The sequence below is a fragment of the Lepisma saccharinum genome, chromosome 1, assembly GCF_977018435.1.
Source record: "Lepisma saccharinum chromosome 1, izLepSacc3.1, whole genome shotgun sequence".
Taxonomy (NCBI): Eukaryota; Metazoa; Arthropoda; class Insecta; order Zygentoma; family Lepismatidae; genus Lepisma; species Lepisma saccharinum.
This window is the reverse complement of record NC_139229.1, coordinates 188,572,171-188,592,768: the sequence shown is the minus strand read 5'-3', so window position 1 is coordinate 188,592,768 and position 20,598 is coordinate 188,572,171. Positions and strand designations below refer to the sequence as shown.

The following is a 20,598-nucleotide window of genomic DNA, read 5'->3' as shown; positions in this document are numbered from 1 at the left end:
TGACTTTAAAATGTCACATGTAAACATGTAGAAATGAATGCAAAATTTGTCTGAAGAAAGCAAGAAGTTCATTTTACGCACAGAAAAGCTAGTCAGGAGTCGACAATTTAAAGTGAAATCTGAGCAACTGAAATAAACCACCCTTGGCTATGCTTCGCAGCTTCTTAAAATTGAACACATTTGTTTTTTTATGAATTAGGAATGGGACAGATTAAACGGTACTCTATCAGTATTGGTTGATATAGGCATATCGGTGTATCAGTTTATTGGTAAAATTACCGATAATTTTACTGATCCAATATATCTATAAATATCTTATATCATAGTGCAATATTCTGCCATTTTGTTATAATTTTATGGATATAAATATATGATCTCCATTCCATACTTTTTTTTTTAAAGCAACTGTTAAAATATGCAGCTTCTTTTGCATGGCAGTCATCTTGTAACATACATTTATTAAGGAAATCAATGAACCATTTAAGTTCTTCACGGACCATTTAGAATTTTATATCGCATTGGTAGAATATTGGTTATTGATATCGGTAAATTTTATATTGGTACTTTATCAGTACAAGGCCAAAATTTCATAAAAATTTCGGACCATCTCTATTATGAATATTATTGCCTTATGAAGAGATTTTTTTAAGATAACAACCAGGTCAGTTCACTTGAGAGGAGAGTGATGTCAGCTCTTGAAAGCTCATAGGTGTGTCTGTAACAGGCCTGATCGATACCCTGAGAGGATCTCTTTATCTTCACCAGAAAACCACAAGTCATATTACTGTCATATTTGATATCTGATGAACAGCATTAAGAAGTCAGTACTGAAACTGTGGGAGCAGTGGTGGAGGTCCAGGGCATCTGACTGTTGCATGGGAGACCCAGGTTCAATTTCTGACCTTGTCCCTTCATAAAACAGCTCTGGGGTTCACCAAGCCTCTACTAATAAGCACATGGAGGGGGGGAAACTTTGCAGGGGAGGCTGGCAAAAGCAGCAGCAGCAGCAGCATGGTGCTGATCACATCACCTGCAAAAAATGGCCAAGATTGTGATTATGTGGGGGCCAACAAGCACATCCCTCTATGTGCAGTCATGGTATGGTACAGTGACCATGGGACATTTTACTTTTTTTTTTTTTAACTGAAACAATGAGCAACTATGCAAACGATACTGCTTACTGTAAGCTTATTGAAGAGAGAAGATGATACTAGACTTAAATTACCCATTAGAGTTGTCTATTAAGCAAATTCTCAATTATGGAAACAGTTTCTCCTCTTTGCCATTGCTAGTGATAATAATGTCACATTTATTAACAGCCATTTATTAGGTAGAAATATTAATTTATGTTCAAAAATTGATGACAGAGGTGGCAATTGATACCTTGAAACTGTCAACACCATCTGACTATGCATACAATTGCTGAAAAACAGTATATCTCATGCTCTTGTGCAGGTTGTCTACCAGTTGGCCCATGAAAATTTCAAATGGAACGTGAAGACTGAAGGAGTGGACTAATCGAGTTGAGATTTTTTTGTGTTTTTTAAGGGAGTGAAAAAGGCATATTTTCAGTGATATCCATCATCGAACATCAACAAAAGTGTATTTTCACTGTACCCTAATGTCCAATCATTGATATAAAACTGCAAAAACTGCACGCCTGCTAAATTGGTGAAAAGCATATTAGTTAAGAAAAAAATGAGTGAACAAAATAACTTTCAAAATGTTTAAATTGCTTTGAGACTGTCAGTCACTGGTTGTTTTTGTGAGTGACGTACCTTCATTCAGATGAGACATAATAAAAATTCAGCTTTTGAAATATTTGTACATCTGTTTACATTGTACTTTGGCTACAAAAGGAAAAACTCTAATTCAGCATCTTGCTTCTGAAGTATGTAATTTTCAGCATGCTACAGCTACAGAGGTTGATTCATTTATATTGAGCCGAATTCGAATGTGCCACCTACCTAGGAAATGCAGTGTTTCCACCACCGGTTGTGTTCGATCTGCAGGCCACCACCACTGACTATTGCCCAGCATCGGAGTTTCCATTGCAGGAGACTGCGTTGTAGCTGGACCATGGGTATTGCATCCCACTCCTCGTTATAGCTTTTCCACAGGCCAGAGACGGTGCGGACACGACAATGGGACAGGCGTCACTTGAGGAGTCCGAAAACACAATAGTCCATTGGACTGGCATCTGGACCTTTTCGCTCAGCCACATGTCACAGTTTCAGGGCGTGCACACTGCTCTTGTGAACGACCTTGAGGCGTAAATACCCGTGAATGGCGCGGTTGGTTGTCGTCTGCGATGTGCGGCATTTGCTGGCCATCGCACGCTGTGTGTGGGGATATTCGGAGGTCGCCATACATTGAACAACACACAATATCGGCGGGATCCTCTTCACGGGAGGCCAGTTTCTAGCTGCTCGCGTCAGTGTGGTGCACCCAGGACTCTGTGCCGCATATTTCCGTATAATACGAATCACAGTGGCACGGCCTACATGAAAATTACGCACATTACACATTTCTACGATGCACGACACTGTGAACTTACCATCTGAAAGGGCAACAATGTACCCCTCCCAGAATCTGTTCAGTTTCGGCAGCATCAGACTACGCTCGACGACACTGTTCTACCGCGTGACTAACAAGATACTGTTGCTTGCCTCGGGGCAATCTCACGGCGATGTGTTGTGCATGCGCGGTACAGTCGAACATTGAATTCGGCTCAATATAAATGAATCAACCTCTGTACAAGTTCACAAATATTAAACAATTCAAATTATTAACCAAGGTGGATTGATTTAAATCAGGTGATTTATAGAATAATGTACATAATGATTTTGTAGACATCATTGTAATCATTTATTATGCTCTAAGAAAGAAAAAGAAAGGAAACAATATATATGTACTGATAGTGTGAAGCTCATATGAAAGGAAATGTAATATGTAAAGTGTAAACACATGTAAATTTCTCTTGAAATAAACTTCAGTAATTTTTATGGGAAAAAATAGCAAACATTTTGTGTAGAAAAATAAATATAATACCAATCATGTTAAATTGTAAATAGTGTCATTACCATTAAACTATAAATAAACATGGCAGCTGATATTTTGTAAAATATCATTAAAAAATTGCGCAAATTCAGCTACAAAGACTATAAAAATATTTTAAGTTACAATTATACAGTACATCCAGAATGCTTTATTTTCATTAGAAGAAAACGTACTGAAAATATTATAGCTTCACTAACACACTCAACAAACATTTCCATAGTAGGTTCATATGTACAGTATTAGAAACAGAAAAATGTATATTTACATGCATTCTTTAATTACTTTAATCAAACTGTTCAAATATTTTACAGGGCCGTTTACTAGAAAAAGCCTTTCTATAAAAATCATATATCAATATGTATGGTGCCAGAAAACATACAAGCAATTTTAAGTGTGTTTTTTAAATTATAAAAAACCGATTTAAATAAAAAATCTGATTTAAATAAAAAAAACATCAAAAATGATTTTTTAAAATAAAAATCATGATTTTTATCTACCATTCCCACCAACAGCAAAGCTGACTAAGAATGAATGTAAACTTACCAAGATTGAAAGAATACAAAAAATATACTATTTCAATGAAGTTCCCGTATGCTTTCATATTTAATGAAAATTATTTCAATTATTGTCTTAATACCATACCTCTGCTGTGGGTGATATTATGGACATTCCGATGTTCCTCTTTGTTCATGACAGATTCTCCTTCCTCATTCAGGTTGACATCTGTCCAACTCTCATCATTGGTAACAACTGTTCCTTCGTCTTCTAATGTATCATTTGTAGACTGGATATCTAAGCTATTTTCTGTAGCACTAAGGTTGATTGCATTAACCTCTTCAACAGAATCTATGCTCTGAAATATTCAAATGATTTGTAAAGATTATTAAATGATTACCTCCTACAGGAAAACCATGAAAGTACAAAAAAAAAATGCATAAGTGAAAAGAAATAGCTCAAGCTTTATAATATTTATAATTCTATTTCAAAAGCTGTTTTATTTCCTGATGTTAGAGTGCTATTTATATTATTGTATGGATCTAAGATTCAGTGCTTTTCCATGCCACTGATTAAGAACAAAGTTTTCATTCATCACAAACTCTTTCTCCTTATATTCACGCACATATTATGTAAAATAAATTAATCTCTATTGCTTTACAAGATGAAAGTTATGAATAAAATGCATCACTTACATTAGAATTTGCAATGAATCATCTTTAAGCTAACTCCTAACACTTTTAGAAATTCCACATCCATTTGATCTGACAGGTATATTACATTGAGAAAATTGATTGCACTAAATAACAAATACACACAGTGAATAATATTTGACATAAAATTAGAATACATTTACACAAACAATTACATAGAAATCAGGATGTCCTTGCTATGAAATCTCCCTCTTCTAGACTTTTCTATTGATGCGACAACATTCATGTGAGTATGGAGAAAGGAGACATCACAGAAATACACCATAATTGTTGAATTACTATTGTTACAAAATAAAGATAATTTTAAAGAGTATCTTCAAGGAAAACTTGAGCTCAATAAATTAAAAAAGGAAATGAAACACACATGCACAAAAAAAACTTACACTTTTTCCACTTATTGAGCATTTATTACCAGATAACTTAAAATGTTGTTCAAGTAACTTACTCATAAACATAATTTTAACAGTCATAACAATGAAACATGGTACAGAACATATAAGACAAATGCAGCAAATTAGTAAAAGTCAACAACCAAAGGGGTAAAAAGCACAATGGCACCTGGACAAACAGCATCACTGAGCTCTTTTACCTTTGTTTGATGGGAAAGTATTTCAGGACGCATGGCTGGCCGACTGAACCTGACTCCGTCCTGAGTGTCTACATCGTAAGTATGAGCTAAGGAGGAAGCATGGGACGAAGCTCTGGACCTTGTACTACCCTACAGTGTTATTAAAAGTTTTATATGTTAGAAGGCATATACAAGAACAAAGGAAACAACATAGACCGATGTAAGATTCTTAGATTAGTAAAAGAAAAAAATGTTATTGTCCAGAGATCACAAGGAAATCTTATATCTAGCACCTACATGTGACTGCCCATGTATCTACTTTACAGTTCAATGTTCAGCCCCATGGTCCATCAAAATGCAAGAAAAAAAATAATAATACAGAACCTACATCTGGATGAAGTTCTGAAAATTTACAACTTTGTGCTTTACTGTATTTTTTGGAACATAAGATGCACACTTAATTTTGAGACGAAAACTTAAGAATAAAAATATATCATAATATTTTTATTTCAACTACCAGTAACTTACCATTACAATGAAAACCAATTACATTTCATTTTCACTTTATTTAAAAGTGACGCTGTATGAGAATCTCTTCTGTACAGGTGGGACATTGTATGAAAAGTTACTCTAGTGCTAAAAACTTTATCAATGAATTGTCATCTAAGACTGTTGACCACTGTACACATTTACGATACATCCAATACTCATAACCAGAGCTAGGAATTTTAGGTGCTGCACCTTAAATTTTTTTGTGTGAAAATGGGTAAAAAAGTGACTCATCCCCAAAATAAGCATGTATTGAACTCTACTTACTCATGGTGTTTCGGTTGCACCTTTTTGCACCTTTTACACAATCTCAGAATCTTTTTCACCTTTTTCACATTCTCAGAACCTTTTGCACCTTTTCGCCCATTTTGCATCTCTATCATTTTTTTTAAATACAACTCACGCACTGTTTAACCCCACCCACATTCGAGGAATTGTACATGGCTTCTCTTTCCTTACTACTGCAATCACAAAACTGGAGGAGCAGTGTCCTGAAAAGGAAGAACAGTGGGCTGTTTTGATGGATGTGCAACGAGAGCTGCAAGGGGTCGGGAAAGAGAAGTTAGAACAAAGTTTAGCCAAAAGCCCAAATGTTCAAGAAGTTGCAACCAACAAGCATGTGGATTACCGGTTGAAAACAAAATACGCACCACTTGTTTCTGTTGACGTAGAACGTTCTTTTTCAACTTACAAGTATCTGCTTAGTGACCGCAGATGTAGCCTCACTCAGAGGAACTGAAATTTTGAATGTAATATATTTTTTAACAGTTTTCTAGATGACTAATTCTAAGCAAGTAAGAAGAAGCATGTTTTCCTTTATGTCGCTTTCTAATGTATCAGAGAATTTTCTTTACTTAGTTATATTAAACGATTCAAAACCAGAGAATACTCTGTGTTTATCCAGACAAGTTGAATCATATATGTATGCACTGCTCACAATAAATTTTACATCTGAAAATTAGCACCTATTTTAGCACCTTTTTTGCACCTTTATTGGCAAATTTTTGCACCTAAAATTCCTAGCTCTGCTCATAACTGAGCACAGAACAAGTGCACTGAAGGTGCGAGGAGCAGCTTGCCCTGTATACAACATTCCTTACAGGACATTTGCACAAGGGAGGAAACTAGATTACCCTATACCACAGGGTATGAAAATGCGAGCCTCAAGATCAACCGTACCTCTGCTCCTCTTTTCACCCCTTGTCTGCTGGCATTGTTGCATTTGTAGCTTCATCTTGACACCAATGGATGCTGTTTTTTGATGTCAGTGATTCAGTAAAGTGACACAATGAGCAACACTTAAAGTGCTGATGACAATGGAAACAACAATGAGGGAAATGATCGACAGGCATGACCTCAATAAAAAAAGCAAGAGTATTATTGTACATATGACAGTTTTTTCCAAATGTTAGCTGATAATCAAAAAATTGCAAATACCATTATTTTCAAAGAAGTTCAAAAGCTGACTAGAGGCATGATGCGTGGGCAAAAAGACTTCAAAGCATTAAAAAAGCCATATAAAATGTGGAAGGAAATGAAGCCAATTTCCTTACGCCACGGAAATATACAAAAGAGAAAAGAATATAACTGAATAATATGAGCTTCATAAAATAGTAGTTTTTAGTTTTTATGACAGTAGAGAATATCCAACGGCTGAAAAAGTAAGATTTGAGTTACAGAAAAAAGTAGATTCAGGCTTAAAAAAGATCCATGTTATGAATTCTGCAGACGATGGAGTTTAGATATAGGAAATTCAATGATGGACAAAAGATCTTGATGAAAGGAAGAGATATCGCTTGTGCTAGAGATTCCTTCATGTTATGAATCAGACAATTCCAACAAGTGACATACTCAAATTGTGTCCATGTGTGTGTGTTTAATATTGTGATCAGTATTTCAAATGTTTATGTTCTTCTTTTCTGCCATTTAATACAATATATATTTAAAGAAAAGTATAAAACAATGTATAAAAAAATATAGAGTATAAAATATAAAATAATAACAGAAATATAAAATATTGTAATTCAAGGGAGAGCCTAACATGGCAACAGGGCCAGGGCTACGTGTGACCATGACACTCGCATTTTCAATTTAACTTTCACTTCAGCATCCATTGGCGGCCATTCAGATGATAACAGTAAAATATTAGGTAGTATTTTTCAAAGGTAAAATTGTGTCTCATGGTCCAAAAAATATGATAGTCACGAACAATAAAGAGGTGATTGGTGGGAGGAACAATTTTCGAAGATAAAGAACTGAGTGTAATGTAGCATTCCAACATAATTCCAAACTAACTTTTCACCCAGGAATACTGCCACAGGAACAGAGAAGCAAGCACATGACCACACAGTACTGTCAAGTGCATTTAAAGACTGGTTCCAATAACATATCAGCTGGAAGCACAAGAAAGTCTTAACCCACTAGTTTATCATTTAAATATCTACTCTAGTTTGGGAATTAATATTTAATTTTGGATGCAGGACTGAATTTCGTCGTGATGACAGAAAACTTAAATTTCTTCAGATGTGCAAGTTCCAGGAAAATGTAATTGGGGAGAGGGTAAAGTTATTCATCCGATACCACTTAAGAACTGATACCAATAACAATGCCAATACTATTACAGATTCTCATCTATGCTGATATACCAATGATTGAAAACTGTAAGAAATAAAAGTTGTTCAAGAGAGTGATTAATATTCATGTGTAAGTATTCCATAGTAATTGTTTGTTTGAGTTTTTGATTTAAGTCGACTTTGGGCACAACTAGGCTAATCGGAACTGGACCTACAGTTTACAGTGGGATCTGAATTACTATGTGCCTTCACCGAATATTGAACATCAGATCCTTTGATTATAATGTGATGACATTACCACTACACCATTGGGGAGGCCCTCCACTGGAATTATATGCATCGAGTTCTAAAATATTCAAAGATTTACTCTGAAATCTAAAAATATACATCATTGAAGTTTCACATAAGACTGGTTCAAAATAAATTCACATTTTGAATTTTGAAAGGATAATTAGACAGCAGATATAAACTCTGCAAAAGTATCTTTTGGTATCGTGAATAAATTCTAACTGATTCTTTCCAATACCAATGCATCAATATCGGCTCAGATTTAGTGAAAATCCATCCTGCCTTTTTTTGTAGCAGCACTGCTCCCTTTCTCATACTCAGCAACATATTCATAATTCCTTTTCATTGGAAAACGATCAATATCTTTCTACAATTTGTAACGTGATAATAACCTTCATTTTTCTCAATCAATTTGAATAACAAGCTGCCGTATACTTATTTTATCTTGCTCACTTCCTAGATTTCATTGCACCATGTGATAAGGATATTCTCATTACATGAAAGGAATGACCATAGGTTGACATATGCAGCTAGGTAGGCCAAGTGAATTAAGTGAGAGAAGTTTAAAATGGTTAAAAGTGAAAAAGGGTCTCACAGTATATACAGTTCAGATATCCAACCAATCACCACTTTCATCAGCCGATCACCCAGACATGAACATGCCATAAAAGCTTTGAACAAGAAGCTGAACAATGACTCACAAGTATTATTATATAGTACCAAACCAAACAAATATACAAAAAGTCAAGCATTTTATAATATATGCTAATATTAATATTTCATAGGCAGTTATGTATCAATACAACAGGTTCAAGAAGTGAGTTGTAGCATATACAGTGGAATCCATTAGAATAAAGGATGGATAGATAAATGAGGCACCACATAACACATGACTGCAGTGTCATAGTAACAAGTAGGCTGAAGCATAAGATGCTAACTCATAGCAGGTGTTAGAAAATTAGTTGAGAAACAAACAAAGAATTTATAAGTATATCTCTCTTCACACAGCTACTCATTGTTGTATCACACAAAATTGTATTTTGAAACTAATTTGAAACTAATCTAATGAATACAATTGATTTTCACAGCCTAATTTAATTATTTGCTGAATCAAAGCTAAGAACAAGGAACTCGCGTAAAAATTGTCAGCCTGTCATGATTTCTTTGCAAAATGATATCACATTAAAATATGCTATTCTTTTTCCCTCTAAAATCAATTTTTTACTGCGATATCTGGTGGTTTTTAATTCTTGAGAAGTAAAATAATTATATCAACATCTAAGAAACAAAAGTTTATATTTTGTGCATTTTTGTTAAGTTTGAGAGAATGCTCCTGAACTCCCCATAAAAAGAAATTTAAAAAGAACAAATTTCTCCCTAAAATTATATAATTTTTGCTTGCCTTTTATGCCACTGAGTGAAAATATTCTACAATGCTGTTCTAAATATTTTTAAAAAGCAGGAAGGGGACAACAAATGCTTCAGCCTAGGGTGCTACAGACCCCTAGTCATCACTGCAACTGTACACAAGTACAAAATGATTTAGTTATGTGAAATTTGTTTTAAAAACAAAAGTATGTAGAGCACAACTCACTTCCTTATAAAAGAACAAAAATGTCATTAATAGGCAAATGCAAGAGGAAGTTAATGAGAAATATGAAAAGTTAAATACTTACCAGTTGCAAATAATGCAAATAATATGGTTTGACCACCTGAGCTGAATGCGAAATATGTGTTTAAGAAGTAAAACCATATCTAATCCTTTTCTGTAACACCACCGATATATATATTTTCTCTTTATTCAATACTGCTTGCATACATGCCTACATAATCAGCAGATGATCAAAGTGTTTAAAAGATACAAGTTCCTACTAGTTATTCCTTTGTATCATATTGTGTTGTAATTCTCTTAGAATAATATCAAGGAAAGTAATATGTTCAACTTTTGTACTGGAGGCATGCTGGGAACCAACACCCTGGTACCAAGACAAGGAGATACATCGCATCTTGATCCTCAGTTCTTGGGAAATAACAAATCATTGCTAAAAAATCCACCGAGAATCATGAACAATTCCTATTCTGAGAGTGTTCTGAATATCAATTTTAATTCCCTTTCCCATTGTGATCCCATTACAAAAGCAACAAGAAACAAGAAGTTGCTGGCCATCCATGTGAAGATGCAACTGGAAACTCTTTTGTCAGTCACAGAGGAGAGAAGACTACATATCTGAATGTTACTGGGCACCAACAATATAAAAAAATAATCATATGGAAAGGTATAAGTTAGAAATTATGCTTACAGTTTCAAAATACACATTACAATTAATTTTTTTGTTCTTTATCAATACCTAAAAAAAACTAGTTAACAAGATCAAGGCATGTTTAAACTAAACATTTAATTTCCATACATCTGAATGTGAGTTTGTGAGAATGGCACCAAGTCTAATTGTTTCTTCTGCACCATAAATTTAGAACAGATTTTTTTTGAGGGGAAAGTGAAACAGATTAGCAAAAAACTTAGAAATTTTAACAGCAAATTCACCTTTAGTGATGGGGGTCCACTTGAATGTCCATCGTTATCTGTAAGGACGGATGAATTGTTCTCGTCAACAACAATCACTTCGTACTCTCCATCGTCGACTTCATCATGGGACATCTGGTGACAAATTCCTCTCGTCTGGGCTAAAAGAAGAAACCAAGGAATATTATCAACATTTACAAAATCACAACCTGATACAGGCTAATAAACATAGAACACAGCAGCGAATATAAAGCATTTTACATGCATTATTTGAAGCGATACTTGTCAAAATATCCAGCTCTATAATAGAAATTCAAAGTATGATAAAGCTTTCAAAAAAGAAAGTTCATGATTTACATTCATTTAAAAAAAAAAAAACAAGTATGGCAGAGTTCCAACTACAGAGGCATGCTCAAGTATATTTTTATACACACCTGGCATTTTAAAACTGAATAACTACTGCTTTTAGTATTTTATTGTACAATAGCATTACATTCACAAAAATCAAAAGAGTTTGACGAGAGAAGATGCAATGTTGTGTCTACATGCTGAAAATCATGAAATAGGTCAATCTCAAAACAGTGTTACACAACCACTATTGGCTGGGTAATTGATTCTAAACTGATTTCTAATTTTATTTTGCAGCATGAAATGTGGTGTTCATCATTTCAGCTATTGCTACAAAGTGTGATAGGTTGAGTATCCAGCAGCAATGGGATTGAGGAGGGAAAAAACAAACTATAATACGATAAAGCATCAAATGCAATAGTAAATAGCTGCAAGGAAAATGCCACCCTGCAAAATGAAGGAGATTGATTTATTTCTTTACACAAAAGTTGCTCCTGAAATTTGAGTATAATAGTGATAATGATGGATTTAGGGAAAAAATCAAATATTATACACAGGATGTGCAAGTGAAATAGAGCTACTGGTAATATCAATATGGCAAAACAACTATTAGTATTAAAAAATATTAAAGGAGCTGTCTCAGTGGATAAGTGTGTTCAGCTGTCATCTCACAAGTCTCAAGGGTTCTAGGTTCAAGTCCTGGCATGTGTGGTTCTTCATCAAATTCGTGTAATTATCTTATACTCATGGTTGAAATTAATTAACTGTGGTAAAAAAGCAATTGTAAAATATAAAACATACACTTAAACATTTTAAAACTGCCGTTTCAATATTCTGTCGTTGCTTTATGTTGTTGTCACTTTCTGCTCAGATAAGCTAATTGAGAGTAGACCTACAGTTTAAATTGGCAGCCTAACCACTATGCAATGTTCCCCAGGGACTCCTTCATTAAAAGATAATAAATAGCGTTACTCTGAAAATTCAATGTCTTGGTACTCCCAAGTATTTCAATGTATTATTTATTCAATATATAAGAAATACTGGGCATTCCTAAATTATAATTACTGCACTTGTGCAAAATGTTACCATGGAATGGATTAAATATTATCCCTACTTTCATAAAGAGTAACAATTCAATTAAAAAAAATTCATACAAACTCCTAACAGAGTACTTTTAAAAATACAATTTTATTTCTGTCATAGTCTTTTTCATTTCAAACAAGAAAGGAATGTTCATTATTATTTAAATTGAGTTTTACTGCTGTTGCTTGTTGTGTGTTTGTTATAGTTGTCAATTTATTGTAAATAATCATATATTCACAAGCACTTAGTGCTCTATTTGTAGTTCTGGTATATAATCGTTATTATTCACAAAATTTTGACTATATGAGTCATCATCAGATGAAGCAGAAATAAGAATGCAGAGTCACCTGATGATAGAGGTTTTATGTAATCAATATATTGCATATAAAATAAATGTTACATGGCAAAACTACACAAAATATACAGTGTTTGTATACGTTTCTTATTAAATCATGTAGACACAAGACCGAAGACATGTTTTAACATAGCAATCTATATAAAATTCAGCAGTTTGAGAGAATTAAATAAATAGGTTGCATCTCTCATTGTATTATTTTATCTTAAAAGTACATACAATGCTAGATACATGTCCTGTCTTTAGATTCGCAGAGATAGAGCGAGGCTTAAACATTGTAAAATAGATAAAAAAAACTAACATCAATCTTCATTACATGAATCAATGAATTATATTATGATGAACCTATCCTGCTACAGCAACTTGTTTTATGGAGAAGCAAACACCAGAAGCTTACAGCTAAAACACCAGCCAGCTTAATGCTTCAACAAATAAGTGTCAATTAGCTGCTGTTGCAAATAAACCATTAACAAAAAAGTAAAGTCAATGTACACGATTTAAAGGTACTGTATTGTATGGCATTGAAGATTCTGTTGCATGGCATGAAGATAAGCCAGTCTATTGAAACTTTACACAAAAATATGACTACAGTCTTTTCTGGGATAACAATAACATCAATCAGTATATTACTTCTGGAGACACTGTCACTAAGTTTGGAACAGAAAATCAAAATAGCACTTTGAATGCCTTGTGAGTACACTTAGTTGTCCTAAATTTGATACCAAGTCTTGGATATTTTGGCAAGATCCCATAGTTCACTGTGGTCTCCTCCTCCCTACTTTCCTATAATCAAATGCCAAAGTGTGGTAATATGCAATAGTTCAGCTAACATAGGTACAGTCATGGGCAGGGGTGCAAAATCATCAGTTATCTAACCAAAGGGGGTACAGAATACAATTCTTGCAGACTGTCACATATCCTTTCATTTTTACTTATGGATTTTCTAACTTTAAACCATGATATAATGAAGCCTCATCATGTTCTGGTTATTGCAGGATGTAAATACAAAAAAAAAGCACCCCTAATAATGGAGTTCTGGTGTTTATGGATCTGCCACTTCCCCTCTGAATTGGCATTGACTTTATTGTGTGGTTTATTGTTGTGATGATTATTATAAAGAAAAAGATTATAACCAGCAGTCATTCAATCATAATAAATTTGAATAAAATACATACAGTTCTCATGATTTTATCAAATTATGTTGTTCATTCTTTGTAACAGTTTTTATCACACTTTTTTGTATGTATGTGTGTACATGTGAAGCAGTAGTGACATTTTTTTGTGCTCTGCTTTCTGATATCACACTCACGTACACAATTAAGAAATTTTATTTAAGTTTTGTGTACTTAAAAATTTTGAGAAATATGGGTAGGAATTTTACACTGAGCCAATTATGCAAACTATACACATCATCATATGTAGACATAGACTTCAAACATAAAAACCATATACACTACATTACTTATTACTTAATTGTAACTACGAAACTATTTTAAGCTTGAATCCCCTACAAATCTGTTATCATAAGGAAACAATATACTGTGTGTATAAACAATTCCCTGATATGGATTTTTTTACCACACAGTAAGCTTGAGTTGACTGCATTACAAGATATCCCTTGGGTTCTTTGTACCCTATTTAATTTCTTTGTAAGATTCTGCACCCGCAACATCACTTACTGTGGCACCACACTCGTCCCATGTATATTTCATTCATATAGGTATATTTGCACATATGTAGTCCCATGTATATACTTGCAACATTACTTTTGCTCATGATCAGATTGACCTACTTTTCTTTCGCAGGTGTATTGTTTCATTTCAGAAGGGGCAGGTGTGAGGTTGACTGAACAACCTTAAGTACAAAGTATCTTGCTGACTAGAGGAGGCAGTGGGGATAGAAGTGTGCATACCTTCTGTCACCAGTAACTCACAGTCCCAACTGTGAAAGGTCTATAGCAAAATTTCAGAGAGCCGTCAATGTCACATCCTAAGACTTGCAGATGTCAGAAAAGGACCACAGAAGAGAAATGCCTAATTATTCAAGTGGAATGGGAGATTGCATATATTTTTTTTTCATGCTGTGAAGTGCATGAAAAGATCCAGTCTTAATTTGTTGTCAAAATGTAATTGCGGTAATGGAGTATAACATAAGGCTGCCCTATGATATTCGTTGTTCTAAATATGACAATTTCAGAATAAAATACAAGAAGATATGTTAAGGAACTTGAAATTAAGACTTGCTAAAATAAATGTCCATGAAGACAGTGTAAGGGTAGCCAAAAGTATGCAGTGATAGAACTGTCAGTTAAAAATTCGAGGTGCATCACCTAAGGTGAATTTGTCAAGGGGTGCATAGTGAAAAGCGTGGAAATTTTTGTGCTCTGAAATGATGCAGAAAGGATCGGTGACTTAGCAGGCAATATCAATGAACAATTGAAAGGCAAAATTGTTCGTTTTATTGGAATTTTCACTCTCAACAGATGAAAGTGCAGGTAGCAGTATCATTCGTGGATGTGATTCTCAACTTAATGTGACAGAAGAGCTGCTTGACATGATTCTGCTCCATAACACAGTGACAGGAGAAGGTACGAGGTTCATTCAAGTTCTAAGGTTTCCTAATTTATTTTGAAAAAATATACTCATCTCAGAAAGCTAAAACTGCCATCAATTCTCAACATAATCACCCTCTACACGTACACATTTTTCACAACGCTGGTACCACGATAGCATGTCCTTTGCAAGCGCTTCTTTAGGAGTCCATTTTGTATACTTAAAAATCGATGATTTTAAGAGTGGAACGGCTTGGAAATGTGTGACCATGGAGACTGTCTGTGTGTACAGGAAAGAGCAAAAATCGCTAGGTGTGATGTCAGGTAAGTATGGCGGATCATGTGGAATCACCTAAAATTTGTTTCCCATGAAAAACGTGTGGATGAGGAGGTGCATTTTTCTGATGAAAGAACACAGCTGCAGCCTTTTGCATCTGTTTCTCTCGAAATGCTGGAAGCAACTTGGTCCTCAAAAAAGCTTCATAGCTTGTACCCGTTACTGTGCTAACCTTAGCATATCAATGTGAGAGTATAAAACCTTTTCTGTCCTCAAACATCATTTTCTCAGCAATGGCGGTAACTGGTTGCTCATTTGTGACCTAGGCTCTTTTGGTTTGTTCTCACATCGCGTTTTGTCTTCCTTGAAATATCGCACCTACAAACGCACATTTTTCACTTCCATGACATGACCACAGCTTGTCTCAGTCAATTGAAGATGAATATCGATGGGTGTTTCTTCATGCAGGTGAAGAAAATGTATAATAACATGCTGTTCTTCCGATGTAAACGGTGCCGTTTCCAGTATCAAAAACACACCTGTCGCTAGACAGTGCCACTAGCTTCCTATGAGGCAGACCATGCTGCCATCTGGCCTCATCAGCTTTCAAGAATGGATGCTTTATCTGAAACAACTCTCCCGTATATAACTCATTATATTCATGAGAAAAAAAATAGGAGACCTTAGAACTTGAATGCACCTCGTATTTTGAATGAAGTGAAGCACACTTTGCAGTTCACACTCCTACAGATGTCGCTCCAGCAATGACAGGAAATTGTTCTGGGCTTGTAGCTAAACTATAGAATCAGAACATCATTGTTCCCCCTTGCAGTAAGTTTTTAGTAATATCATTTCAGTAAGATGAATGAATATTATTTTCAGATGCCTCAGAAGGGGACTGTCCCGTAATCTGCACATTATGATTGAAGTACTCTATGTTCACTGTTATAAGGGGTGTCTCACTCACTACTGGCCCTGTTTTTTTTTTTTTTTCACATAACGTGCGAAATAAACAATGCATGGAAATGAAGTTATAGGTGAACTCAAATTGGTCTACTGAGTTGACTGATTATTACATGAGGCATTGAAAGTGGTGTTCCTTGTTATCAAAGGTTCGCACCAGTTGTTTGGCAGTCACAAGATCAATTTCAATGCGAATATTTTCTTCCAGTGCCACGATACTCCATGGTATATTCTGGTACACTTTACCCTTTCAGGCGACCTCGGTGGACAAAATAATTCAAGATTATATGATTGGGAAAAAATTATGCATCTTGTGTTCAGCAGTGCCACTTGTGCCAGATGCAAACAACAATCTTGCTGTTTACGGTTTTGCTTTCTTACTCTCCCCCAATTTCTTGTTCGATACTCATCTCCCTTCCAAAGTTATATGAAAAACTCCAGACAAAAAAGCGAGCATGATGCACTGTAATGAATTAGAAACTTATTAACTTATTATGAGCCGCAGTAGCTCAGTCGTTAGGATATCTGACCACCATGCGAGAGACCCACGTTTGATCCCTGGCAGGAGAGAACCGGGATTTTTTTCACCTGTTCAAGTGGCTCTGGTGCTCATCCGACATCATATAAAGTACCTGGATGAAACTCTGCCTGGAGAATTTTGACAATCATTATGCAGCACTATCTACAAATTGGGACATAACGGGTGACCTTCGCTGAAGGCACTAAAGTGTTAATCTAACTTCTTGTAGTACACCTGGGTAAACTGCATTTCTGCAGACCAATGGGGCTCTTGCATCTGGACCTACAGCCAGTATAATTCTCTGTAGGATTGTGTGTTGTCTTGTTTTGTTCTTATATGTACTGAGTACCCTGTAAAGGAAAACCTGGGTAAGGAGATTTTTGCCCTGAGAGACATGTTGATTTTAGGGACCTGACCCCACATACTGTGATGGGGCAAATAGCGTAAGTGTTGATGCACCCACAATTTTCATCCCAATCAATCACCTACCTATGGATTGAGTTCGATGTGGTTCTTTCAAATCATTAAATTCTGAAGAACCCTTAGCTAGCTAAGTCAAAAAGTTGATGAGGAATCCAAGTAAGAAATTCAGACCAGTATTGCCAATCTCAGAATAGAAAACTAACTAAATATTCACCTGGAAAAATGGTGGCACGAATTTCTGTTGTAGAAAGTACACATAGCCAATTCATTTTGCTCAGTTAATCATTGAGTTTTTAACATCAATACAGTAGTTATTCATGTAAAATAAGAACATCTTCTCACATAAAATGGAAATTATATCTAATTGTCTAATTTTGTCACACATTAAATAAAACTTATTTTTGTAATTATGAAACTGTCTGATTTAGTTACTATTCTCAAGACTTTTAGCAATGCTTGTAGTTCAAAACTTACTTACACATAGTATATGATTACAGTCTATGTGAACATTACTATTAAGTTTTCAAAAAGTACAATACACATATACATTTCAAAATATGGAATTATATTATATTTCTCTTATCATTAGTACAGTTTATACTGTGCTTGAGTTCAAGCATGCATTTACAGTTAAAATATCTTCAAGTTTTATATCTCCAATAAAAACACAAACCACCAACGGTCAAACTCTATACAGAGGAAAAACTATGGAAAGAACATAAAACTCATCCACCTTCGAGTATAATTTTTTCTTAAAAGGGCTGGGTTCTAGTGCAAAACAATAAAAAACTCTACTCCAACAGGCCATGCACTTTGCTGCTGCATCAAAAAAAAAAAAAAAACATTGCCACAAACACAACAAACATGTCAAGCAGTGTGCTGAATAAGGAAGGCTGCGCTAACAATAATTTATGTAGATGTTCTTATTACCTTGGCCAAGAGATGAGTTTCTATACCTAGGTCGCATATGAGTCTGACCAACAAGTTTGTGATTTTTGAAAAAAGGTGAACGTCTTAGGAACTGCTGAGAATGCACAGCATTGGGGTGTGACCCAGGTAGGAACTGGGGGTAGACGTGATGTGACCACTGCGGGAATAGTGGCCTGTTGGACTGCCTCACTCCAACATCTGCCGGTGGATTAGGATCAAAAAGCAAGACCAAATGATTCAAAAAAATCTCTTAATGAAACAAAAGTGTGTTAGTGCATTAGTGTTATTAGTGAAGCAGATACAATCTAATTGCTGTGAATCTCTAAGATTAGGCTGTTCTTTTTAGTTAAGAAGTTTTTTTCTTTTTACTTTTAAAAGGCAACAAATTATAAATATTTTTTCCTCTTTTAATCATTCATACTACTTTAGTAAAATTTTATAATTAAGTCCACCAGCGTGATGTACACAATGGGAAATTCACATTACTCTCTATGTAAACTACGTTATGTACAGGACGCCTTATTAAAAATAATTTAAGGTTCCAGTTTATTGTGTCATCTTGAATTTGAACATCATGAACATCAGACATGTTCTGTCTATTTTTAACATGTGGTTGGCATACACTTATTATGGAGAATGTACAACAAAAAATTAATAATTGTTTTACATCCTTTAACATGGAATAAAGATGGCTCTTGGGTTATCAGCCACATACTTTCTGGAGAAAGCTCCAAGCACCTTCAGTTCAGTTGCTGAACTTGAGTGATGATAAATCTCCAAAGCTACGAACCTTCTCCAGAACTTATTTGGTACAAAACCTGAGAAGATCCATTCATTATTCGTCACCAGGAAATCTTCAAGACATACCACTCTATTAGAAACCTAAACTGAGATAACATAGTCAAAAAGTACAACTTAGGGAACTCGCACATCAAAGTAGCAGCTACATGCTACTTTCTTCCTGGAATCATGATACACATTATTCATTTGTTTTTGTATGTTTCAATGAATAGCATGCTCCAAGCATCCAAGAAGCACATAATACATAGCTGCTACTTTTGGGGTGTGCACCCCCTTACAATTTGTTTAAAAAAGAATACCATAAAAATAACCTTCATGCAAATAACATTCTAATATTCTCATATATACATCTTCTTTTTATATAATTCTTCTCTATTTTAGTTTTTTTTGTTATTTTGGGGGGTCAATACTGACTTGAAAAAAGTCATTGAGTAGTGACAGATTAACTTAATTTTTTGAGCATGAACCCTATAGTTGTTGAAATACAACAGTACGTAATAAATTTTTTTTAAAAAAAAACTGTTTTGCTAAAAACGAATGAGAATATTATTAAAATCTGAAAAATGACGCCAGTTTAGAAATTCTGCCAGAATATAGAAGTTTTGGACTGGCTCTATTTAACTAAAATATATATATATATATATATTTTCAAAACTAAACTAGTTTACAAAAAACATATTTTTGACAAAGGTTTAATGTCCAACTGCAAATTTTTAGAGCAGGTACAGCAAAAACTATTAATATCAATTCCAAAGCTGTACTTGCATTGGCTGTTAATATTCAAATGTATCTTTCTTAAGAGTAATTAACACAAGAAAAGTAAATGGTATTATAAATAATTATGTACCCATACACAACACTCCCTACTAGAATTGGAAAATGTTCAAAGCTACAGCAGAAAATTTTGGAAGAACATTTTGTGAGAAACTATATATGTATGTACTTTCAGCGAACATTTACACTATCCATCCATGACAAAAGTAAGCAAGAATTCTGTGTTACTTTACTAATAATAATAATAATAATAATAATAATAATGCATCCTAAGATAAATAGGTCACATAACAAGATCAAGAATTATCCAATTTTTGCTAAAGTTTTGATTTTTTTCTTCCGGTTCTTTATGCATAAATGTTTTTAAATGCCTCTTCTCTGTTCAGAAATGCCATGTTCTTCCTAAACATACATCGATGTCCATCATAGCTTGCTTATACCATTACATGTTCTGCAGAACATTACCTTCAATCAATATCCTGGTAATATCTCTGTCAACAACACTACCATGAACGAACGAATATGAACTGTGAGTGTGGTGAGGGTATGCAATATAAGCATAGTGTGATGATTCAAAAACTGAATGTGGTCAAAGATCTATGACACACATGGACAAATTACCCCAATGTTATTGCATTTTTGAAAATTCAGCTAACACATTATGATCCTACCTACACAAATGATTCTGAGGATTGTGTGCAGACATGTGTAAAAAATTTAAATTAGATGATACATGAAATAGCTCTATTTGTGTGTGTACACTAAAGCGGTACATTTTTGTTGCTCCAAGTGTACAAAGTTTCATC

The 20,598-nt window shown here is 34.5% G+C and overlaps 1 protein-coding gene across 13 annotated transcripts in view; it reads right to left on the bottom strand.

Moving 5' to 3' along the window:
- Positions 1–20,598, bottom strand: part of rg (A kinase anchor protein rugose) — a 1,179,223-nt gene that overhangs the window by 451,987 nt on the left and 706,638 nt on the right. For 11 of the 13 annotated variants that reach the window (XM_083144766.1, XM_083144776.1, XM_083144770.1 and 8 more), the window contains 4 exons: positions 18,218–18,415; positions 10,789–10,928; positions 4,858–4,986; positions 3,703–3,913 (listed from right to left, as the gene is read on the bottom strand). In XM_083144766.1, the coding sequence (XP_083000892.1) occupies positions 3,703–3,913; positions 4,858–4,986; positions 10,789–10,928; positions 18,218–18,415 (678 nt within the window). The remainder of the gene's footprint in view (positions 1–3,702; positions 3,914–4,857; positions 4,987–10,788; positions 10,929–18,217; positions 18,416–20,598) is intronic. The other 2 variants (XM_083109897.1, XM_083109920.1) reach the window with 2 other exon arrangements.